Below are 26,061 nucleotides of genomic sequence, written 5' to 3' on the forward strand. Positions count from 1 at the left end.
AGAGGGCTGGCCTGCAGCCTTGCGAGCCAAAAATGCCTTGTGCATTAAAACAACAAACTCCAGAGAAAAAGGAATAAAACTTTCAGAATCCTCTACCAGAGGATCTAAGTTCTCCGATGACTGTCCCACACAGGCCCCCCAAGCCTCATCGGGGCTGAGATTGGCTGGCGAAAGCGTGGACGGGAGCTCCCCTCACCCGCTGCACACTTGGTTTGAGCTGCAAAAGTCTGCAAAATGGCTTCCATTCCTGCACTCAGTGGGAATAGATCAACAGCCTCGTGCCACAGACCGGCGCTGCAAAGAATGACACTGCCGCAGCCCCTCCCTTCACATCAGACGACTTGCTTTTGTCTAGCGACTTGGCTTTTGAAAGGGAGTGATTAAGGAATAAGGTTATTCGGAAGGGGTCATCATTACTCTCTTGCAGTCTAGGAAGACTTCCACCTCCTTGGCGTATGTGAGGGTGAGGAGAGTTTTTGAGGCCTGGTGCACACAGCAAGGGGTGGATTCTGTGTGAGCCTCAGTGGCACATATTCTGGCATTTCTGCAAAAGGGTTCAGTAAAGGGTTTATCTGTTAATTCCCTCAGGGTTCAGGTGGCAGCCTTGGCCTGTCTTTGAGGTAAGGTTCAAGGGGCATCTTTAGCTGCACATCCGGATGTGGTGCGTTTTCTCCTGGGAGCAAAGTATTTGTGTTCTCCGGTTCAGAAGCCTTGTCCCTCCTGGAGCCTTAACGTAGTCCTTAAGAACATGTGTGTGGCGTATTCGAACCTCTTAAAGGAGCTACTATGAAAGATCTCACTCTGAAGGTGGTTTTCTTGGTGGCAATTTGTTTGGCTTGCTGGATCTCAGAGCTTCAGGCCTTGTCATTTGGGAGCCTTTTCTGAGATTTTCAGATTCGAGAGTCTCCTTGATGACAGTTCCTTCCTTTCTGCTCAAGGTAGTGTCATTATTCCACTTAAATCAGTCAGTGGAGCTCCCGTCCTTCCCAAGTTTGGTTCCTACGTCACCTCAGGCACAAGAGTTGCGACGTTTGGATGTAAAATGTGCATTGTTGCAGTACCTCAAGGTCATGAACAGCTTCCGCTTGTCAGATCATCCTTTCGTGCTATGGAGTGGTGCAAAAAAGGGTCATAAGGAGTCAAAAGCCACAATTGTGCAGTGATTGAAAGAGACTATTAGTTCCGCGTTTATCTGTCAGGGTCGCCCTGTTCCGGAGGGTTTAAGGGCTCATTCTACCCATTTTCAGGGGGCCTCCTGGGCCGAGTGTCAGCAAGTTTCGCCGCAAGAGATCTTGGAAACCATTGCACACTTTCGCCAGGCAATACCGTTTGGATGTCCAGGCCCCAGAGTCCATGGGCTTTGGTGAAAGTTAGTTATTGTATTGGTATTTGTTTTGATTTTGGCTTGGGTACAGATCAATACTGAGGAACTGCAGGTGGGCACCTCATGTGGCAGTGGCAGTAAAACTTTCTCTGTCTCCATCTGCTGGAGGGGAGGCAAAACCCAGGAGTATGGACGATCTGTGGTACTACAGGAACGAAAATTAGCAGGTAAGAACCAGTTTTCCTAAATCGAGGCTGCTGCTCGCCCTCCTCCTCCTCCTTCCCCCTACCTTCAGTTTCTCCACTGCCTGCAGATTTGTTTTTTTCTCAATCATTCCACCACTTGCTCTCCAAGGTGGGGTTTGGGAAGGAGCAGCAGCAGGGTTCCACCAACAGCTTTGCAAAAGTGACTGTCCACGTTACCTCCCTTGGGAATATTGAAATGGAAAGCACCGTGCTGAATTCTGTCTCTGTCTTCAACGCACCATAATTTTTTTGGCAAAGGAAAATTATTACATTTAAAAAAAAAAAAAAAGACAAGGATGAAAACCAGTGTTGCCATAAGTGACTCTCAACTTACTGTAAAGAACGCCTAAAAACTTACCGAAAACAAAAGAAAGGTGTATAGGACAGATATTTTCGCTGTTGTATCAATATGTCCTCACTGTTTTCTTTCTGATTTTTGTCTTTAAGAACAATGTATTGGTCAGACTGGGGTAACCATCCTAAAATTGAAACGGCTGCTATGGATGGGACGCTGAGAGAGACACTGGTGCAAGACAATATACAGTGGCCCACCGGTAAGCCTTATGTTGTCTTAACTCAACCTCTGGCTCCCTGCTGGGAGAAAAGGTTGGCGATCACAACTTCTTTGTGCTCCTCCGAACATGGGCAGGCAAGCAGCAGGGAGTAACTCCGCTCAAACAGTGCTGTGTGGTTGCCAAGGTTCTTCCACGCAGAAGATCTGATGGAGGGTTTCATCCCTCAAGTTTTGATTAAACTCTCATGATCTGACAGCTGGCGTTGTTTGAATTTAATCTGCGAATTGACAGCCTGAGGGGGTGTCTTCTGGCTTGAGGGTGCTTTTTCATAAAGGCGCTTATGTTGGCAGACGACATGCTACAGCAGATCTGGCTAAGTATCAGGTTGTGTTTTTCCCCCGAGAGATTCTGTATACATTTATGAATGGTGCAAGCAAAAAAAAAAACAAAACCAATTAATAACCTTGAAAAATCCACTATTGTAAGAGCGACTGCTATTTGCAGTTGTGTAAACAAAGTCATTACTGTGATGTATGTTCAATAATGCAGCCTCACTATTGAATATAGATGGCTATTTTAAAGATAACCGGCTAACTTTTGGACAGGTCTTTGGCCCAATTATACTTAATTATACTTAATCATACTGAATATCGGAGTTAGCTGGCTAACAACTCCTCCCAGTTACGCCTCCAGAACGCCCCTAATTTAACCAGCTAAATTCTAATCAGCTACCTTATTAGCCAGATAAGTGCCCAGATATTCATTTAGGTGGCTAACTTCTGAGTTAACCGGTTAAATGCTTTTGAATATGGACCTCTTAAGTGTTTTCTTTTCTTTTTACGCTATCCTGAATTAGAAGTGTGTATAGTTTTCCCTTTCCTCATGCCAAGAGAACTGATATCTGTTTGTATCTTAAATACTTACACTCGACTGGATGGTTGATACACCATTACTACTTTCAAACTCCTGCATGTAACAATAGCATTTTAGTATTTAAAAGCATGTTTGGATACTTGCCAGGTACTTGTAACTTGGATTGGCCACTGTTGGAAACAGGATACTGGGTTTGATGGATCCTCGGTCTGACCCAGCATGGCATATCTTATGATCTTACGCTACTTGAGGGAAAAATGACATGTTGAGATTCTATAGTTAGCACATGGACTGCAAAGCATTTGAAATTATTTCAGCCTTGGTAATGCTTAAGCAGGGATTGTCTTAGTAGATTCATCAGCATGGTGGTCGTTGCGTTTTTTTTGTTTCCTACCCACAGGCTTGGCAGTGGATTACTACAATGAGAGGCTTTACTGGGCCGATGCCAAACTGTCAGTAATTGGAAGCATTCGCCTCAACGGCACGGATCCAGTTGTGGCTATTGACAGCAAGAAAGGTATTGCGATATTGCCTAACTCTCCTTAGAAGGACTCATTCTGTTATGTCGGAATTCCCTTCTTGGTTATATAACTGCCTCACTCTTCATCCTTGCTATCACTTAATGGACGGTGCAGGAACTGGCACCTAAAGAGTTCATTCCAGGGCATCAGTGATACCTTCTCGATATTAAGCACCACATTGCATGTCAAGGAGGGAACAGCAAAGTTCATTCAAGGTATTTAGTTACAGAAAACAAACAAGCAAACAAACTGCTACATGGAAGACACTTCCATATCTGAAATAAATTTTAAAAAAAGAGGCCAACACAGTGCAGTACCAGATGAAGAGCCCTAGGTTCGATTCCCTGGGCCGACTGGGGATGCTACAGAGGGCCAGTGTTCATAGCGTCTGCAACTTAGTGGGGAGGGAGTCCCAGCCATTACTCGACGGTGACACCTGATGGGCAGACTTGGAATCCATGATAGCCGAGTTCTGGAAGGAACCGTGATTTGTGGCCCCTGGGCCCTGGCACTGACACTGTGATGGCTGGGCTGAGTCAGGGGAGGGGGGAGGGGATCTAAAACTAAAGGAAGAACCCATAGGTCATTGCAAATAAAGACTTGTTGTGCCAGATCCCAGCCCTGGCTGCAGTTCAGTTGGAAGTCTGAAGGAGTAGGGGGAAACTTGATAGGCCAGAAAAGAAAAGGTCAAGTTCTGAAACAAAAAGTTTAAATATGGGGTGTTTTGGATCTCTTACAACATAATAGATGTGCTTAATACTAAATTATTGTTTTGTAGGACTAAATCATCCCTTCAGCATTGATATATTTGAAGACTATATATATGGGGTGACGTACATCAACAATCTCATCTTCAAAGTGCACAAGTTTGGCAATGACTCTGTGGTCAGCCTGACCTCGGGAATAAACCATGCCAGTGACGTGGTTCTCTACCATCGGTATAAACAGCCTGAAGGTCAGTGCCACCTTGGGATCTTTTCCAGTTAGACATTGTTTTCATGCCACTTCCTTTGCAGGTTTAAGTACTTATTCCCTCCATTTCTGGAACACGTTTTTGTTTGCTGGTATGATTTTGGGGCACGCATTCTGTTTCTTCCTTCCTGAACGGTTGAAGCACTATTCTTGAGGTATTAGCTGTTAGGAAAGCAGTGAAGATGTTTGGTCCTCGGCAGTGGTGATTTTTCTGCCAGGTCACTGACATGAAACCTGTTTGAACTTCCTTCCTTTTCCTCATTTCAGCTGAAGTGGAAGTAGAGGCTTTCGGTGGCCCCAACCTGATACTTTTTTTTTTTTACAGAAAATTGTCACTAGTCATGAGTGGGGATGATGGTGTGGAGAGCTTCCTTAGACTCTTCCACCACCCTCTCCGTGAAGAAATATTTCCTGTCATTAGTTCTGCGTATTCCTCTTTGGAGTTTCATTTCGTGACCCCTAGTTCTACTGATTTTTTTTTCCATCTTCTCATTACGACCCCATCCAGGGTCTTGCTCCCTCTGTTGGCTTGACTCATTTGATCCCAGCACTACAGGGTGAAGGGGTGAGAATCAAACTGTGCTAGAAGAAAGGCCGCAGAGCAGCCAAAGAAAGAAAAAAAATAGAAATTAAGTTTGAGGCCTATGTGCAAGCCTGCAGCGCTCATGCTCTGAAGCGACTCTGCCCCTCCTGCTGCATGGGCTTCCTATTAATCAGGAAACCCGTACAAGGAGCAGGGTTTGACAAAAGGCCTGAGTGCTGCAGGTGTGCAGATAGGCCTAGCGCTTACTTTCTGCTTTGTTTGGTTTTTTTTTTTTATTTCTTCGGAAGCATCGCGGTCTTTCTGCAAGCACAGTTTCATTCCCACCCCTTTTCCTCCGTAGTCCCGGCACTGTGTCGGGGGATGGGGAAAAGGGGGAGATGGAAAGGGTGGCACTGCCACTGTGGAGGAGGTCAGCCATGACCTGCTAGGCCTCTGTGCAGCAAGAGAAGAGTGCAGTATCCTGTTAGGCCCGGTAGAGGACAGCAACACACCTTTGTGCTCCAGTGTGTCGCAATACACTCACTGAGAACTGCCGCCCTACAGGAAAGGTGGGAAAAGAAAGATATGATAGAGATATTTAGATACCTCTGAGGTATCAGTGCAGAAGAGGCACTTCTCTTTCAACAGAAAGGAGTCTCTGGAATAAGGGGGTCATTCGTTTATTTATTTAAAAAGATTTATAGCCCACTCACATCCAAAGTTTAAGGCAGGGTTAGTGTAACATGCGTAAAAGCAAAGCAGTACCAACAAAAATTAACATCTTATCAGGCCGATACAGAAAGAAACGCGGGAGAGCAGCGAGCGCCCAGGCCAGTGTCCTGTGCGCGCGATCCAGTAAATAAAAATATGCTAATTAGGGCCCGCTGTAAAAGGAGGCGCTACGGACACTAGCGCGTCCCTCAAGCCTCCTTTTTGACAGGAGCAGCTGCTGTCAGCGGGTTTGACAGCTGACGCTCAATTTTGCCAGCGTCGATTCTCGGACCCGCTGACAGCCACGGGTTCGGAAACCGGACGCCGGCAAAATTGAGCGTCCAGTTTTCAAGCCGCGGGCTGATTTTTAATTTTTTAATTTCTAATTATTTTTTACTTTTGGGACCTCCGACTTAATATACCATGATAAGTCGGAGGGTGCACAGAAAAGCAGTTTTTACTGCTTTTCTGTGCACTTTCCCGGTGCTGGCAGATATTAGCACCTACCTTTAGGTAGGCGCTAATTTCTGAAAGTAAAATGTGCGGCTTGGCTGCACATTTTACTTAGTGAATCGCACGGGAATAACTAATAGGGCCATCAACATGCATTTGCATGTTGCGGGCGCTATTAGTTTCGGGGGGCGGGGGGGTTGGACGCGCGATTTTGACGCGCTATTACCCTTTACTGAATAAGGGGTAAAGCTAATGCGTCGAAAATGCTTGTCCAACCGCGGGTTAACAGTGCGCTCCGCCGGTACTGTATCGGTCTGTATGTGAGTGAAAGGGGATAGACTCAGGAGTTATCTGAGGAAGTTTTTTTGTTTTTTTTTATAGAAAGGGTGGTGGATGCATGGAACAGCTTCCTAATGGAGACAAGGACAGTATCCAAATTCAAGAAAGCATGGGACAAGCACAGGGGATCTTTGAGCGAGGGGTAGGGTTGTAGAGTTAAGCAGTTGTGTGAATGGGCAGACAAGAGGAGCCGAATGGATCTTTTCGGCTGTCATGTTTCTGTGTTGCCAATGGGAAGGGCCTGTTATGACCCAGCTCATGTCTCGCTTATAGTTTGGCCATTGAAAGGGCTCGCTTAATGCAAGTGAGGTCTGTCAACCCCTGTGATTGAGACCATGTTGAGGTCTAGGAAGCAGTCCACTTCTTTAACATATCTTTCGGGTCCCGGGGATCTTTGATGCTTGGTGTCAGCAACAGGCATTATCCCCTTTCAAGGCTTCTGTTACACTTATCTTTCCTACAAAAGGGCTTTGAAAAAGGGGCTGTGTCTCAGTTCCCTGAAGGTTCAGGTGGCAGTCTTGTATTATAGGGCGCTGCATCCCAAACTTTTATCTGGTGTGACCCCATTTTAAACTTGAAAATGAACATGACACCCCCCCCTCCCCATATGATGACACCAGAATTGCACTCCTCCTCCCCTCCTTCACTTGCTTTTTCCTCCCCACTCAGCCAAGCAGTTGGAAGCAGGGGTTGCAGCAGCAGCAGCAGAGCGTGCAGGGCCTGTCAGTCAGTGCACCCTCGCAGGCTCTGTGATGATCCCTGCTGCCAGTTGCAGATTGAAGTGGAGGTCCATGTGGAGAGGGAACAGCCCTTTTCTTGTGGACCTCCCCCCCCCTCCCCCATCCACTGATTTCTTGACCCCCATTTGGGAACCTTTTGCTATAGGGGAACAGTTCAAGATTCTTCGGTAACAGCACATCCGGACATGGCTCGCTATTTGCAGGGTATAAAGCATCTCTGAGCTCCGTTTTGTCCAGTGGTCCCTTCTTGGGATCTCAGCCTGGTGTTTATGGCTATAGCAGGAGCTCCCTTTAAGCCTGTTAAACAGGCAAAACTCCAGGATTTATATTTGTGATTACAGTCTGTTTAGTGAGACGCATCTCAAGAGCTGCAGGCCACGTCCTGCAGGGATCCCGTGCTTGTTGATTTCAGAGAAAGAAGTAGTGATCCAACCAGTGCCCCCATTCTTATCTAAGGTTGGTCTTAGGCCTTCATGCTAACCAGTGAGTATAGACTGAAAGAATGTAAGGGCAAGAATAGAAGTCTACTTAAATTGGAAGTAAGTAGGACTATTTTGAGGTACAGATAGTCTGTTTGTCCTGTTTAGCTGGCTTCATAAGGGCAAGGTGGCTTCTAAGTTCTCTGTAGCCAGATGGATTAAGGAAGATATTGTTGTAGCATATATTGGACAGGGGCTACCAGTTCCAGAAGGGTTGACAGTACATTCAAGAGAAACTCAAGCAGCTTCTTGGACTGAATTTAGGTCTCTCCATAAGATATTTGCAAGGCAATGACTTGGTTGTCCTTGCATTCCTTTGCTAAGCATCGTTGCTTCAACTTCCAGGCTAGGAATGTCACTGCCTTTGGAGCGGAAGTCTTGAGAGCAGCCTGGACCTCCTCCCACCCAGTATGAGGGAAGCTTGGGTGCATCCCACTTGTCTGGCTTGGTATGACAGGATGATAAGGAAGGATAAATTTAGCCTTACCTGATAATTTCCTTTCCTTAAATTCTGCCATTACCTCCCAGGTCAGTCTAGGGTAGCAAAAGAACAGAAATTAGTGGTTTATTTGTTGGGAAAGCAGAAGGGAGTGGGACCTGCTAATCCATTGCCTTCTTAAAACCTTCCCATTCCTATGGGGAGGAAGATAGGCGAGAAGGTCTTGGAGTAGTTCCTATTTCTGAAAAGTAAATTACAAAAGTTATCCATTGTTTGCTCTTCTAATGATTGTTCAGTTGATTAGCTTTCACAGAAGTACACCGACAGTGTTTGCTGCTGCCCAAACTCATCTTCTGCAGTGTTTCCCAACCAGTGTGTGTGCCTTCAGACCTCATCAGCTGTGCCACAGAAAAGTCACCGCTGCGTGATGCTTGGATCCAGACCGGCACCTGGTCTCTGCTCTCAGCACCTCACAGCAACAAGAGACACCAGCAGTGGCTCTTAAAAAAATATATGAGCTTTTTTTTCTGAGGACATGCATGCCTCTTTTTCCTAGCTGCAGCATGCTGAGCCTTGTAGCAATTAAAGGGCCACATGCAGGACAAGGAAAGCCGTGCCTCATTTTGTGCGACACACACACTGTGCGCATAACCATGTCTTCATTTTCCTCTCCTGAGCTTTGTCCTTCCAGCTTTTTGTATTCCCGGCTGAGTGAGACGGGGAGAGTGTGGAGGGTGCACTGAGCACTGAATGTGACTCATTCTGAGTGTTGGGAGTAGCACCAGTGGTTGAGCTCTAGTAGTCACATGCGATAACTAGGCCACAAGGTTCTTGTGGCCTGGTTTGGCCTCTGTTGGAAACAGGATGCTGGGCTTGATGGACCCTTGGTCTGACCCAGCATGGCAATTTCTTATGTTCTTATGTTTCTTAAACTACCCACACCGCACCAATTTCTCCCTTCTCCTGCACTTGTATATAGAGGGAACTGGTACATTGTTTTGAGTTCATGTGTGTCTCCATCCCTTCTCTTCCTTTCTATTAAAATTTGGAAGAGAGACTTGTGGAGCTGTCGGTGCTTCCCTAGCTCTTCGTTTGACCATACAAAGGCTTCTCCATATCAGTATTATGCCACACAACATTTTTGTTAATATGCCTTCAGCTTGAAACATTTGGGAAACACTAATGAGGTACTGTGAATGATGTCACAGAAACCTTGTAGTTCTCTGTCTCTGCTTGCTGGCAGAGAGACACAGCTCACTCAAACGGACTGGTATGACAGGATTCAAGGAAAGGAAATTATCAGGCAAGATTACATTTCTCCAGATATCCAGAATATGTGGATCTTCTAAATAGATTCTAACTCCCCCAGGGCTTTAATGATAGGGCATGTAAACAAATTGAATTAACTAATAAGAAAATAAAAAAGGCACCCACATTTAGGTACACAGCAATTTCTTTTTTATTTCAAAGTCTAGGCACCTAACTCTGAAAGCTAAGCACCTAGACATTCTGAATATCTGGCTCATATTGCACACATGGAGAAGGATGGAATTGAGGATCCCCTCTCAGAGCTATCAAATCATAAGCAACATCTCATTAAGCAAATGATAACATGGAAATTTAATTTGAGATTTGTGTTTCTAGATCCGTTTTATTATTGTGAGTTTTGTTTTTTTTTTGATGCAGGCGAACTAAATTTGCTTGGTAAGAAACATAGTATGCCAAGGGGAAAGAGAAAACACACAGGCAGTCAGGATCCTCTTTCTTTTCCCTCCCCTCCCCTACTGCAATTAGACTCTGGAAAACATTTGTTGAATTAAATAGGCTCCAGCTTTAATAATGCAATCTTCAAATCAACATATCCTACTCATTTTGTATCTGGCAACCTGCCTTCCACACAGAGTTTGCCATGCAATAGGGCTGCGTCGATTCCCTGGGCCTCCGCCATGATCCTAAGGTTTGGGGCCCAACATGTGCCATTCGACATTTGGAGGCCTTCCATCGTGCGGCTGGCTGTCTGCCTGCCTGGTGAGTTGTGCAACATGATGTCCACCTAAGCAGATACCCCGATTCACTTTTCCCTTGGTAAAGAGGGGGTCCTTGCCCCAGCCAGGATCAGGCGGATCTCCTTACCTGCCTCCCCCAGTGAAAGGTGCCATGACATAAGAACCATATTACATACTGAATCGAGATACTGAGTATCCACGCACGATTACTACTTGAACACATTATCGATGTTAGGGCAGGTGGGAGGAAAGCCACCATAGCCTCCAGTGCGGACCTTCTCAAGGTTTGCCGCCCTGTGCAAACCCTCCCATTTCCTGTCATGCCTCCTGGCTTAGCGCTCCACCATGGGAAATTCTCCTGCCGCTGCCAGGGTCTTTTCCACTTCTGCTATACCATCTACAAACTATTACCGTCTACAAACTTTTGGGAATCCCCATGCCTGGAGTGCGAGGGTGACATGGCAAAGGGCTCGGCTCTTTTTTCCTCCCCCCTTCCTGTTCAGCTAGCCCTGGCAGCGACAGGAGAATTTCCAATTGTAGAGCACTAAGCCAGGAGACATGACAAGAAGGGGGGGGGGGGGGGTGTTGCACCAAACACTTACTTTCTATTATTTTGTTTCTTTGGCTGCACTGCAGCTTTTCTGCAAGCACAGTTTCCTAGCGTGTAGCCAGATGGACTCAGGACCAATGGGTTATGTGCTCCCCTGCCAGCAGATGGAGACAGAGTCAAGTTTCAAAGCTAACGTCATCCTAGATACACCCCCTGCAGTGACCTCAGCCATTCAGTATCTCTCTGTCTCCTAGCAGATGTGGACAATCCTTCCCCATCGAGATCGCAGTACTGTTTAGAAGAGGAAATTTTACCTTTAAATTGGAGAAAGATTGAGCCCCACTCTCCTGCAGTGATACCTAAACTGCAGGAGAATTCCTGAGGTGATTTCCGAGATCCCTCAGAGGTTTACCTTGGTCCGGTAGCTGGTTCCCAGTGTGGACTTTGCTGCTGAAGCAGCTAAAAGGCAGTGGGTGCAGGAAGCCAAGTGTGGCGGTGATGGCCAAAGCCCTCTCCCCCCACAGCTGGAGACTGTCTCTGTTCTCAGCCAGTAAGCGCTGAGCCCAGGTAAGTAAAAAATACAAGAAAAGCAGTTCCTGTTCAGAGACATTGGAGGGGTTTCAGTCAGACTTCCTCTGGTCTCCTTGTTCGGCGCGCCGTACCAACATTCCCGTTCTGTTGCTGCAAAGAGAAGTGGGCTTCTGAGGGGTTGAGCGGCCCCCCAATGGGCTAGGTCCCGTTTCAGGCTTAGTTGGCACACCATGTGGTAGGCCACATCGGTGCCATCTTGCTTGCAGTTTTGTACACCTTGCATTGCTCTCCATAATGCGTCTGTACGCACAGTGCATGCCGGCTCTGCGCACGTGCTGTGTGCGCACAACGGCATGCGCACGCACACAGACAACTTCGTGCATACTCTTACGCGCACAACTTCGCGCACACAACAACTTAGGCACAGTATTCCTGAGCACTCGGGCTGTACGTGCACCTCACCATGGCCTGCTTGGGTGCACACAAAGTCTTCAAGCGCGAGCCACCTGAATTCCCAACTGCCATCTCTAATGGCTCAGGCAGCAAAGAAACATAAGCGCCATTCTTTTCATGCTGCTTGCCATATTAGGTCTACTCAATCTGACCTGGATTCTTTCTTATGTCAGCACAGTGAGGAAGCCCAGGGAGAGTTGTCCTCCCCAGATTTTACCAAGCCCGGCAATTCTCATGCAGAGGATGGGCCTGCCACAACCTTAACCGGAAGCACCCCGGATCTGATAATCCTAGGGCTGGGTCTTCCATAGGAAAGGGAAATTCAATGGCACCTACTCCAGTTCCTCCTAGGCTAGGTATGGACCCGGCGGCCTTCTCTTGAGTAGAAGTTTTTCAATGCCTTCAAGCCTTTGTACAGGCGCCTCTGCCGGACAGAACCACAGCCGGTAAGGCCTCCCTCTCCCAGCCCTATCGGCACACCTCGGGACATGCCTCGCCTCACCAAGGGCAGCCCTGGCAGGGACTCACACAGCACAGACAAATAAGGGGATCCAGATTCCTTGGAGGATGGAGAAATCCCTCCAAGTTTAGAACCATATTGGACCATGTTACGTTTTTTCCATAGAGACGAATTGCTGGCCCTTGTCTCCCAAACTCTGAAGATGCTGGGAGTTCCTGGGGCAGACTCCATGGCGGAATCTAAGAAGAATCCCATTCTGGTGTCTCTACGGAAAGCCTTTTGCTATTTTCTTGTGCTGGACGCCATCCAGGAATTGATTGACCTAGAATGGGATGCCTCTGAAGCAAGTTTTAAAGGTGGTCGAGCAGTAGAAACTCTATACCCACAGGATCCAGCGGCGAGAGAATGTCTGTGCTTCCCTAAAGTGGATGCGCTGGTCTGCGCTGTTTCGAAGCAAACAACTATTCCAGTGGAGGAAGGAGCGGCCTTAAAGGATGCACATGATAGGCAGATGGAGTCCATCCTTAAGCAAGCCTTTGACGCAACAGCAATAACCTTGCAGATTGCTTCCTGCTGTGCCCTGGTGGCTCGCTCTTGCCTGCTCCTCTTCTCTAGAGAAGTGGATGACTCAGGGGCATATTCCAGGGAAGCTATGGAACCTGCCGCCACCTTTTTAGCTGACGCAGGCTCTGACCTAGTCTGTATCTCGGCCAGAGGAGTGGCCTCCGTGATCACGACCAGAAGACAGCTATGGCTGCGAAATTGTTCAGCAGATGCGACCTCTAAGGCTAACCTCACAAAAATGCCCTTTAAAGGATTACTCCTCTTCGGAAGCGAATTGGAAGAGTTGGCCAGTAAGTGGGATGAATCTCTAGTCCCCCAGCTAACAAAAGATAAGAGAAAGCCATCACAATGCCCATCACCTATGAGGGGTCGATCCAGGGGCGCCCAACGCTATTGACGGAACTCAATTATCAAACTCCATGTACCTTAACGAGAACTAAGGTCAGCAAATAAAGGGTTACTTTCAGTGCCTACTGTTAGATCTGCTCACCTCAGCAAAGTGAAGGACAGAGCTATTTCGATTGCAGAGCCAAAACTCTGGAACAGCCTACCACTGGAACTTAGAGTACAGGAGAACTTGAAGAAATTCAAGAAAGACCTAAAAACATGGTGCTTTAAGCAAGCATATGGAACCAATGCCAAAGAGGGTAATTGAGAAACTAAAGATTGACAGAGGGTTTCTTATTTCTATTTTCTTAACTATATTTATTTTATTTTTAATGAGTAGATTTTAGTTATTTTGTTTTCATTTTTTATTGAATTTTATTGTATTTATTCTGTTTCTAACCGTTGTATAATGTTTTTTACTATGTAAACTGTAAAGATAGAATCTTGTGTTCTGTGTAACAGTATATAAAATTTGCATAAATAAATAAAATTGATCCTACAGAAACTCAGCATTTCAGAGGTCTCAGGCCTCAGGGAGGTTTCAGTCCTTTTGGAGCCAAAAGCCCAAGAGAGGGGCAGGTTCGGGCTCAAGTTTGACCCGAACTCCACAATGAAGTTTTGCTGACCCATCCATAGAACGAGGAGATAGGGGGTCGACTATCCCTCTTCTACCAGTGGTGGATCGAGATCACGTCAGACAAATGGGTACTGGATGTCATATGAGGATGATACACACTGGAGTTTCGCAGCACTCCTCGGGTCATGTTCATGATGTCTCCTTGCCACTCCCAGCACAAGAAGCAGGCAGTGGAGTCTACCTTGATAAGGCTTCTCAAATTGAAGGCTATAATTCTAGTGCTACATCCCAGGAAAATACGGAACTTTATTTCATCTATTTCATCGTACCCAAGAAGGAAGGTTCCTTTCGCCCCATTCTGGAACTCGAGTGTCAACAGACACCTATGGTTAATCCATTTTCACATGGAAACTCTGCATTCCACAATAATGGCCATACAACCAGGAAAGTTCCTAATCTCCCTGGACCTCTCCGAGGCCTACCTTCATATTCCAATCCAGCAAGAACATCAGCATTTCCTACACTTTGCGGTACTGGGCCACCATTATCAGTTGTGGGCGATGCCCTTTGGCCTGGGCATCACCCCTAGAATATTTTCCAAGATTATGGTGGTTGTAGCAGCGGCACTGAGGAAAGAAGGAATCCTGGTGCTCCCGTACTTGAGACGACTGGTTGATCCGGGCGAAGTCATTGAAGAGAGTCTCTGGATGACCAGCAGGGTGATGTCCCTGCATCAGGAGCTTGGTTGGGTCATAAACAAGGACAAAAGCAGCCTCAAGCCCTCCCAGTCCTTGGAATATCTGGGAGTATGGTTCAACACCAAGCAGGACAAGGTCTTCCTCCCACCTTCGCGGATAAGGAAGTTAATATCCCGAGTGCGTTGGTTGACAAACACGATACACCCCAAGGTATGGAGCTAAGTCCTCGGTTTGATGGCATCAACCCTGGAGGTAGTGCCGTGGGTGAGAGCACATATGCGGCCACTTCAACGCTTCATGCTGTCAAGACTATTTGATTCGCCTCTACCTACCGATGGAAGTATGTTCTCTGCTCCAGTGGTGGCTTCAGGAAACTCACATAAACCTGTCCCTGCCAAACTGGCTGGTCCTCATGACAGATGCGAGCCTCCGGGATTGGGGAGCTCACTGTCAGGAACTGACAGCCCAGGGACATTGGACCAAGGAAGAAGACCTCTGGAGTATAAACAGCCTGGAAGCCCAGGCAGTCAGATTGGCATGTCTACAGTTCAGCCACTTACTCCAGGGTCAGGCGGTCCGTGTGATGTCAGACAACACAACAACGGTAGCCTACATCAACCGCCAGGGAGGAACCAAGAGCCAGCAAGTGTCTCTGGAGATAGATCTCCGTATAGAATGAGCGGAAATGAATCTACAAACGATCTCGACCTCCCACATTGCAGAAAAAGACAACGTCAGAGCAGACTTTCTAAGCAAGGAGAGTCTGGATCCAGGAGAATGGGTGTTGTCGGCCAGAGCCTTTCAGCAACTGGTAGATTGCTGGGGCCTCCCGTCTATCGACCTGCTGGCCGCATCTCACAATGTGAAAATTTCCCAATTGATCAGTCGCAGAAGAGATCAGCGGTCCCTGGGGAGCAACACCCTTGTTCAGACCTGACCAGAAGAGGACTTACTATACGCCTTCCCTCCCTGACCACTGCTAGGCAGGATCATTCGCAGAATTGAGCACCACAGGTCATTAGCCCTTCTAGTGGCTCTGGATTGGCCCAGGCGCTCGTGGTATGCAAACGTGAGGAGGCTTCTGGTGGAGACACCCCCACCCCCCCGTGCCTCCCACCTCACAGGTCCATTCCTTCACGAGGATCAGACTCGATTTTGTCTTACAGTTTAGCCCTTGAGAGGACTCACTCACGAATCAGGGATATTCGGCAGCAGTAATTACCGCACAAGGAAGTTCTCAACATTCTCAAAGTTCTCAACGTTCTTTGAGGCCTGGTGCGAGGAACGTGGTGTTGCCCCTCGGAAGGCCAAAATCCCTCCAGTTCTGGAATTTTTACAGGATGGCTTGAATAAAGGGTTGTCCCTTAACTCCTTGAAGGTCCAGGTAGCAACTCTCTCCTGTTTCAGAGACGAGGTGAACAGAACCCACCTGTCAGCGCATCTGGACATAGCCCATTTTGTAAAAGGGGTAAAGCATCTCTGGCCACCATTTCGGTGGCCAGTTCCATTATGGAATCTTAATCTAGTATTGGAATTTTTGGCATGGCCTTCCTTTCGATCATTGCACAATCTGTCCTTACGCCTGTTAACCCTGAAAACAGTGTTCCTGATGGCGATATGCTTGACTTGACGCATCTTTGAACTACAGGCATTGTCATGTAGGGAACCATTCCTCCGGATGGCCCTAGGGGCGTTACAACTTCTTGCCCAAGGTAGTCTCTGAGTTTCATGTGAATCGGTCCATTTCGTTGCCATCCCTAGCTAGGCACAAAGACACGGAAGAATACCACCACCTCCGCCATTTAAACGTCAATAGGATTGTAATGTGGTAACTGGAACTTTCAGAACCAGTGTGCAAGATGGACCACTTGTTCTTTCTTCACATTGGAAGGAGGCAAGGAGAACCAGCTTTGCGGGCTACCATAGCTCACTGAATCAAGGAGGTGGTCACGGGAGCTTATGTAGAGGCAAGAAAGCCTTTACCCTTTCAGTTTAAAGCTCATTCCACTAGGGCTCAGGCAGTATCCTGGGTGGAAGCTAAGCTACTGTCTCCCGTTGACATCTGCGAAGCAACAATGTGGTCTTCCTTGTACACCTTCTCCAGACTTGACGAGAAGCCTTTGCAAGGGTGGTGCTAAACGGACTGCGGGAAGACTCCTGCCCTAATTGGGAGTAGCTTTTGTACATCCCATTGGTCCTGAGTCCATCTGGCTACACGCTAGGAAATGGAGAAATTACTTACCTAATAATTTCATTTTCCTTAGTGTAAACAGATGGACTCAGCATCCCGCCCATGGCTGCCCAAGAGCAGTGCCAAGGAATCATCTGGGAAGTGAATATTGATTCCAAGAGATTATGGGTAAACCGTCGCCCAATCCCTAGATCAGGGCATCTGTAATCTTGCTGGGATTCAGTGTTTATGTTTGGTTGAGTACAGTTACAATTATCCGTTTTTAATCAGGTTTTTCAATAGTATGTCCACAATGGCTTTTGAAGAGAAAACTGAATGGCTGAGGTCACTGCAGGGGTGTATCTAAGGTGATGTCAGCTTTGAAACTTGACTCCTTCTCCATCTGCTAGCAAGGGAGCAAAAGCCATCAGTCCTGAATCCATCTGTCTTCACTAAGGAAAACGAAATTATCAGGTAAGTAATTTCTCCATTTGATTTCCACCCCTTCACCCTATAGTTCTGGGATCAAATGAGGAGTAAGAATCTTCTGTCTCAGCAGATACAGGGGGTCATTTAGTCAATCCTGCCTTCTCAATGTTTAGACCTAGTGAAATCTGCTTCTTGTACAGCACCCATGGGATTGCTGGAAAATAGAACATTTTACAAAATTAGGAAAACAGAAATGTAATTGAAAAGAGGGGTAGCTTGCAGTGGGTCAATAGCAGTTGACACACCTCCTGCCATATGCACTACCAATTTGTAGCATGGGCCCAACTGCCTCTTTTTAAACCTTCTTGTACCTTGTCATTCTTTCATGGTCATCACGTTTTCTATTTTACTCCCACTCCACTTCTTCTTCCCATGCCACTTCCTTTCAAGGACTAAACTGCCCCAGTCCGATCATTTCTTCTATGCAAATAAGATTCTCTTTGGTTTGTTTTTTTTCGGCAGGGTTGCCACCAGGTCCATTTAAAATTAGAGTGGTGGGCAGTATTTCGCATCCTATGCTAAGGACTGTGTTTGCTGGTCTCACTGATTGTAAGCCCTAGTGACATAAGCACACCCATGAATGGCTGTGAGCACAAGGTGGGGAAATAGAGGAAGCTTCTCCAGCCACGTGACCTCGGTCAGGCCATCAATGGCTGCCAAGTGAACAGGCTGAGGTGGTGTCTCTATGGTGTGACCGAGCTGGAGGGTGCTTCAAGATGGTTTTCCTGTGTTTTTTACTTTATTTTTCTCTTCTCTTCTAGTGACCAATCCGTGTGACAGGAAAAAGTGTGAGTGGCTATGTTTGCTGAGTCCAAGTGGCCCGGTCTGCACCTGTCCAAATGGTCGGAGGCTGGATAATGGAACGTGCACTGTGATCCCATTGCCCACGATTTCACCAGACGGTACGTGGCTGACTCTTTCTTCCCAGCCATTACTCCTTTTGAGAGATGGTGGAGGGAAGCAGAAGCATCGATCTCCAATGAGACCATTTTTAGTGCGTGAAGATTTACAAATCACTGAATGTGTGTGGGGTTATTTTTTATGTGGAATTCTGAACATCTCAGGGTCGATTTTCAAATGGTTTAGGCTCCTAACGTTTGGCGTTAGGCTCCTAAATTGTCCCTTTAGAAAATTTACTAAGGCTGAGTTTCTAAATTTAGACTCCTAGTTTCACTAGCTTCCTAAATTTAGGAGCCTAAAAGGTGGGTGGCGACAAGAGCATGGTTAGAGCGGGAAAACAAAGTTGGGAGCTTAGCCTAGATTTTCAAAACTATCCACCTAACTTAAGAACCTAAAAGGTGAATTTTAAAAGTCCTACGCGGGCCAAAGCCAGGAGATCCACGCAGAAGTTGGGCTGGCACACGCCGCACAGATTTGGTCCGCGAATACGCGTACAAAACTGTTTTTCAAAAAAGGAGGAGGGGCTGGTCTGGGTGGGGCATGGGTGTTCCTGGATTTTTTAATGAAACCAGCGTGTAAGTGTTTATGTGCACAAGTGCTCATCTGCTATGGATGGCGTATGAGTCATGAAACAAAAAAATGTTGGCTAGGCAGCGGGGTTTTATGGGTTGGGACTAACAAGGTAAAAGGTAGGCTAGTTAACTAGGGGGATTAGAAAGTCATATCCGTTACCTGGATGAACTGGGAATGAATTACGAAAATTGTAATTGCATCGGCGTGTGTCTACAAAAATTCCCCCACTTGCGCGGTAAAGACGGCATTTGCATGCACATACGCATGACTATATAAAATTGTGCGCGCATGTATGTGCGTAAAGCCTATTTTAGACCATGTGCGTGTAAATGCACGTATGTTATAAAATGGCTGCATCCTTTGGCGCGAGCCGCATGTGTGTGACCCTGTGCCTGCGCATGGCTATTTAAAAGTTACCGTCCCCATCTAGGAAAATAAATAACAGCCCAAAATTTAGGTCCCTGAGTTTTGCAACCCTAAATTTATGTGAATTTTCAGCTAAAACCTTAGGGACCTAACTTTTGGAATTGAGGTGTTTGGTTTTTTTTTTAATATCGGCCTCCTAATGTTCTTCAGAAAGAGTCTGTGTGCTAAGTGAACGGCCTCTTTATTTTGTGCTTTATCCCCTTATGCCCTCCAGCCCAGATGGCGCAAGGAACTTCACCAGCTCAAGGGTTGGAAATGCGCTTCCTTTAAGCTATACCCTCAGCACTGCCGGCTGGCTGTCAGGGGACTGCCGCCTTCCCCCCCCCCCACCCTGCCTTGGTCTGAGCAAACCAGCACCTGAGCCACACAGCTGGCTTAGTTCCCTTCTTCTAAAGTCTGCAGGCTATCAGAGAAACAGGAGATGACCAAGCATATAACTCTCAGGACTGCAACTACAGATTTGCAGAGGCAGGACTGTAGAGTGGTGTGTGTGTGTATGTGGGCATGCAACAGATTTAGGTCAATGGCTTCGGGACGGGAGCACCTTCATTCCAGCCAAATTAATGTGTGCATCTGACCGGCTTCAACTCGGAAGTCTCTTGTGTACATGTTTGCCAAGGAAATAATGCTGCATTGCCCACAGTCCAACCCTGTGCATGGGGATTCTTGAGCATCTTCAAAGCATTGTCTATGCACTTGCTTCTTTGAATGCTTCATGGAAGTCCTTTAGTCAGGACCTCCAAGAAAACAGCAGGGTCACAGTACCCGCTAGAGGCAGAGAAAATTGGGAGCTTCTGAAGCTGCTCTTGCTTGTCTATGACTAGTCATTGCAGAGGTCCCATGAAGACATTAGGAGATGCTGGGACCTCTGTAATTCAAGCTCTTGTTAAATTTTGTCTGGTCCAGCTTGGGGTATTACCTCCAAATTTTAGACACCAGGAAGGAGATGGGGAAAGGTGAATGAGGAGGGAAGGAGACAAACAGCAGTAGTATCGGAGGAGAGCTAACCAAATATAGAAACAATATTTAGACTAAATGTAGATAAATATTACTGAAATATTTAACGTGCCACTGGTCTCCTGCTTTGGCTAAATCTAATTTAATCTAACTTTTTATTGTGTATAGTCCCAAAATTGTTTGTTTTATCTCTGCTGTGTAGAATCTGTTCTTGTGGTGGGCAGGATTATTGTTTTCTAATAGACATTGCTTAATTCTCCTGTTCTGTCTTGTGTGAGGCTGAATAATATAACAAAAAATGTTTTTCCAATTGATAGTAATCTTATTTCTGCAGGTTCTTACTGTCTGTCTGATGTATTGTGGTTATATAATATTTTACTAGTCATTGTTTTGAAAACCCTATGTATTTTTAAAAGAGGAACACAGGACTCTAGACTTTCTGGGTATGGTATAATCAGTTGCACAGTGAGGAGTAATTAAGCCAAGCACTACTAAAGTCCAGTTACACATAAAATTCTAGGACAGCTCACTTGGTTTCAGCATTGCTGTTACGGAGACCTGGTTCACTGATTCTCATGATTGGCATATGGATATTCCGGGCTATAACTTGCTAAGAAAGAACAGAAAAGGGGGAGGAGTCGCTCTTTATATCAAAAACAATAGACAAGCAACTGAATTACGAGGGACGTGGGGTAGAGAATAAGTTATTTATTTATTTATTTATTTTTAATTTTTATATACCGAAGTTCCCTGTACGTATTAGGATCAGTCCAGACAGCTGGGTTATGCCTCCCCTCCAGCAGATGGAGTCAGAGAGAAAACTGAAAGCACCCCCTAGATATACTAGTGTGCCACCTGCGATCCCTCAGTATATTCTCTGACTCCAGCAGATTGAGAGGCATAACCCTGCGGTCCTGCCCTGGTCAGTGTGTTCGTACTAGGGGAAAAGAAAAACTAGACGTTTTATTAGGGGGACAGATCATTTGGTTTTCTTCTCTCTGTCCTGTCTGTGGTGTGTTTGGTTGTGCGCAGCGCGGTTTGGGCTCAGTGTGGGGCAGGCACATAGGGACCTACCCTATGAACGTTCCCGGACTAGACGGTCCTTGAGGCTGGGGGAGAGCTTACCGGTGGGCCGGTCACCCTCCCCCCCCCCCCAATTCCAGGGGTCCCAACCCTGAAGGGGGTTTAAAAAAAAAAAAAAAAAAGGAACTTTTGATTTTAGACACTACAGCCCTGTTGGTAACAGGCAGTGGGCTTGTTCCTTACACCCCGGCCTGCCAGAGCCTCTGCGGACCCCGGAGAGGGTGGCTTAGTCACCCGGCGCACTGGGCTGGTGAGGGGTTAGCACTCACCTCGGTTTTGGCGCCTTTTTTCTTCAGGGCTCCATTTTCTGCCCGTGATGCCGCGATCTTCGGCCTGTGTGGCCTGTGCGGGAGCGGGGGCGCGACTCTCCAGGGAGGGCCTCTGTCCCCGATGTCTCCCCGGGGACGGGGGACCCTCCCGGGGGCCGAGTGCTGCCCGCAGCGATCTTTCCCTGCCTCCTTCGCCGCAGCATCGCGGCGCTGCTAGCAGCCGCTCTTCGGCCCCTCCTCCATCGGGGAGGAGTGCGGCGGCCATCTTGGCCACGCGGCAGGCAGACTCGGAGGCATCGGAGGAGGAAACCTCCCCTCCCCCCTCCCCGGGCGAGCGAAATCTGCGGTCCCCGGCCGATTCGGGAAGCCCCCGCCCCCCTCCTCCTTCAGGGGCTGTTGCCAGGAATTTAAAACGATCGGTGCCTTTTTCTTCCGATTTTGTGCTCCTGATGCACAAGGCGTTCTTACAGGCTGAATCTGGTTGGGAAGCAGAAGTCCCTTCTCCCCCCAAGATCCCTAAACCTTCCTTGCCCCAGGGGAATCCGTCGGGCGTGGGGTCCTCAGCCCTCAGCCCCCCCCCCGCCCGCGGGGGGGGGCTGAGGGCGCAGGGGACGCGGAACCGGTTCTGAGTCCCCAGGAGCCTTCGGATTTGCTGGCAGCGGACGAACAGCTGTCCGTGGAGGGGGATGACCCCCAGGTGCTGCGCTTATTTGGCAAAGAGGAGTTAAGCTCTCTTATCCTCCATGTCTTGCAAGAGCTTGAGCTGACGGCGCCCCCTCAGGACGCTGATACTTCTACGGGGGATATCGCCATGGCGGGGATTCGGGCTCCTCCTCAGACCTTCCCATTCCATCACAAGGTGTTACAGATCGTTTCCAAGGAGTGGGAGCTGCCAGAGTCTTCTCTGAGGGTCACTCGAGCTATGGAAAAGCTATATCCCTTGCCTAAGGATGCCTTGGAACTCCTAAAGACACCGGCGGTGGATTCGGCTGTCACGGCGGTGGTTAAACATACGACTATCCCTGTTACGGGTGGGATAGCCTTGAAAGATCTCCAGGACCGTAAGCTGGAGATCTTACTGAAGCGTATTTTTGAGGTGGCGGCCCTAGGTGTTCGGGCAGCAGCGTGCAGCAGCCTCGTGCAGAGGGCCAACCTGCGATGGGTCCAGCAGTTGCTGACCACGCAGGAGCTTCCTCCGGGTGAGGCTGAGCAGGCAAATTGTGTGGAGGCTGCGGTCGCTTATACCGCGGATGCTTTATATGATTTGTTGCGTACTTCGGCTCGCATCATGTCATCGGCTGTTTCGGCTCGGAGGTTGCTCTGGCTCCGTCGTTGGTCGGCGGATGCCACCTCTAAGGCAAGATTAGGCTCCTTTCCCTTTAAGGGCAAGTTGCTTTTTGGAGAGGAGCTGGATCAGCTTATTAAGGACCTGGGCGACAACAAGGTATATAAGTTGCCGGAGGATAAGCCGCGTCAATCACGGGCGTTTGGGAATGCTAGGGCTCGTTTTCGGGGTCAACGGCGTTTCCGTGCGGGACGAGGTGGTACCTTTCCCCAGAGACAGCAGGCCACGAGAACCCAGCCCTGGTCTCCTTCCTTTCGGGGCAGGAGGCCTCAACGTGGAGGCTCCTCACAAAGTTTCGCTGCCATTAAGCCCGCGCAATGAAGGTGCGCAGGCCCATTCCTCCGTTCCCGTTATCGGAGGTCGGCTGTCCCGGTTTTGGGAGGAATGGGTCAAAATAACTTCGGATCAATGGGTCCTCGACGTGGTCCGGTACGGCTACGAGTTGGATTTTGCACGTCCCCTCCGGGATCTCTTTCTGGTGTCGCCGTGCGGTCCGATAGAAAAGAGGCTGGCTATAGCTCAAACGCTTGATCACCTACAGGCTCTGGGGGCGGTGATCCCGGTCCCACCGGGCCAGCTTCGGACGGGTCGGTATTCCATTTATTTTCTGGTTCCCAAAAAGGAGGGTACCTTCCGACCGATCCTGGATCTCAAAGGCGTGAACAAGGCCTTGCGAGTGCCTCGCTTTCGGATGGAGACTCTACGGTCTGTTATTGCGGCCGTCCACAAGGGAGAATATTTGGCTTCTTTGGACTTGACGGAGGCTTATCTCCACATTGGTATCCGAGAGCGGCATCAAAGGTTTCTACGCTTCATGGTGCTAGGGTCCCACTATCAGTTTTGTGCCCTTCCTTTCGGTCTGGCCACCGCGCCGCGAGTGTTCACCAAGGTGCTCGTCGTGGTCGCGGCTTCTCTTCGTCGGCAGGGAGTACTCGTGCACCCTTACCTCGACGATTGGCTCATCCGGGCAAAGTCGCATGCGGCTTGCAAACGGGCAGTTTCCCTGGTAGTGCGTCAACTTCAGTCGTTGGGTTGGGTAGTCAACTTCGCGAAGAGCAGACTCGAGCCGACCCAACAACTGGAGTTTTTGGGCGCGCGATTCGATACCTTGGTGGACAAGGTTTTTCTTCCTCATCAGCGCATGCTCAATCTCATGACACTGGTACGGCGCCTGCTGGCTCTCACGACTCCCACGGTGCGGGATCATTTACAGCTCATTGGGCATATGGTATCTACTATGGAGATGGTGCAATGGGCTTTTGCGCATATGCGGCCCTTACAGAGATCTCTGCTATCTCGTTGGGATCCCAGATCAGAGGATTTTGGTCTGGAGCTCCCTCTACTGGAGGAGGCCCGATCCAGTCTCGCCTGGTGGCTCAATCCGGACAACCTGCTCCAAGGAGTGACCCTGGAACCCCCATCTTGGACGGTGGTGACAACGGATGCCAGTCTTTCCGGCTGGGGGGCGGTCTGCCAATCCCGAGCTGTTCAGGGCACCTGGACGGCGCGCCAGTCCACTTGGTCCATCAACCGCTTGGAAACCAGGGCGGTACGTCTGGCCTTGAGTCGCCTACTTCCCATGGTAAGCGGCCGGTCGGTACGGATTCTGTCGGACAACGCGACCACAGTGGCGTACATAAATCGACAAGGAGGCACGAAAAGTCGTGCGGTGGCGACAGAGGCCGCGTTGTTGATGGCCTGGGCGGAACGCCACGTGTCGCGGCTAGCGGCCTCCCACATTGCGGGCGTGGACAACGTTCAGGCAGACTACCTCAGTCGACGACGTCTGGATCCCGGAGAATGGGAGCTTTCCCCGGAGGCGATGGGTCTCATCACTCGGCGGTGGGGGACTCCGCACTTGGATCTCATGGCGACTCGGATAAATGCGAAGGCGGCGCGTTTCTTCAGTCGAAGAAGAGAGCACGCGTCGGAGGGGGTGGATGCGCTGGTACTTCCGTGGCCCCGTCGCATTCTTCTGTACGTGTTTCCACCGTGGCCCCTGGTGGGGAAGGTGTTACGACGCATAGAGTCCCATCAAGGTCCGGTAATTCTCGTGGCTCCGGAGTGGCCGCGTCGGCCGTGGTTCGCGGATCTCGTCAACCTGGCGGTGGACGGCCCTCTACGGTTAGGTCATCTTCCCAATCTCCTGCGTCAGGGTCCGGTAGTTTTCGAACTGGCGGATCGCTTTTGTCTGGCGGCTTGGCTTATGAGCGGAAGCAGTTGAGGAAGAGAGGTTATTCGGATGCGGTGGTGTCTACCCTGCTTGGAGCGCGTCGGTCTTCTACTACACTCGCTTATGCTAGGGTTTGGAAGGTTTTCCATGATTGGTGCGCTGGTTTGGGTATTGCGCCTAAGCGTTCGACCGTTCCTCAGATCCTCATGTTCTTACAGGGGGGCCTGTCGAAGGGTTTGGCGTATAATTCGCTTCGCGTTCAGGTGGCGGCTCTGGGATGCTTGAGAGGTCAGCTGGAAGGGTCCTCCCTTGCGTGTCACCCAGATGTCGCTCGGTTCTTGCGAGGAGTTAGGAACTTGCGTCCTCCTCTTAGGGCTTCCCTGTCCTTCCTGGAACTTGAATTTGGTACTCCGTGGTTTGTGTGCGGCTCCGTTTGAGCCTATTCATTCGGCTTCGTTGAAGGATCTGACCCTCAAGGCGGTTTTTCTTGTGGCTATCTCCTCGGCTCGGAGGGTGTCGGAGCTTCAGGCTCTTTCTTGCAGAGAACCGTTCTTGCGTATTTCTGATTCGGGAGTTTCCTTACGGACCGTGCCGTCCTTTCTTCCTAAGGTGGTCTCGGCGTTTCATGTCAACCAGACGGTTGAGCTACCCTCCTTTTCGGCGGAGGACTTGCGGTCTCCCCAAGGTAAGGACTTGCGGCGCCTGGACGTCCGGCAAATTCTCCTGCGCTATTTGGAGGTTACTAATGATTTTCGAAAGTCGGATCATCTCTTCGTGTTGTGGAATGGGCCCAAGAAGGGTCTTCAGGCGTCTAAGGCTACAATTGCCCGATGGTTGAAGGGGGCCATTGCATCCACCTACATTAGCTGCGGTAAGCCTGTTCCGGATGGGCTTAAGGCTCATTCGTTGCGTGCTCAGGCGACTTCGTGGGCTGAGAATCGTTTGGTCTCTTCCCAGGAGATATGTAGGGCGGCCACTTGGAAATCTTGGCATACGTTTGCCAGGCACTATCGCCTGGATGTCAGGGGTCCGTCCTCACAGTCGTTTGGTAGCAGCGTGATTCGAGCGGGACTCTCAGGGTCCCACCCCAGTTGAGGCGGCTTGGGTACATCCCAGCTGTCTGGACTGATCCTGGTACGTACAGGGAAAGGAAAATTAGGTTCTTACCTTTGCTAATTTTCGTTCCTGTAGTACCATGGATCAGTCCAGACATCCCGCCCACGGTGTTCTGGGAGTCCGCTCGTGTTCTTATATTTCCAGGTGGTTTTCCACACCAAGGATGAAGTGTTTGTTCTTCACTGTATGGTTGTCAGTGT

At 48.7% G+C, this 26,061-nt stretch overlaps 1 protein-coding gene across 1 annotated transcript in view; it reads left to right on the forward strand.

Moving 5' to 3' along the window:
- Positions 1–26,061, forward strand: part of LRP1 (LDL receptor related protein 1) — a 657,378-nt gene that overhangs the window by 605,867 nt on the left and 25,450 nt on the right. The window contains 4 exon segments of the mRNA XM_029594881.1: positions 2,017–2,123; positions 3,358–3,474; positions 4,257–4,433; positions 17,781–17,921. Of these exon segments, the coding sequence (XP_029450741.1) occupies positions 2,017–2,123; positions 3,358–3,474; positions 4,257–4,433; positions 17,781–17,921 (542 nt within the window).

Source organism: Rhinatrema bivittatum, chromosome 3 (assembly GCF_901001135.1).
Source record: "Rhinatrema bivittatum chromosome 3, aRhiBiv1.1, whole genome shotgun sequence".
In the NCBI taxonomy this organism is placed as follows: Eukaryota; Metazoa; Chordata; class Amphibia; order Gymnophiona; family Rhinatrematidae; genus Rhinatrema; species Rhinatrema bivittatum.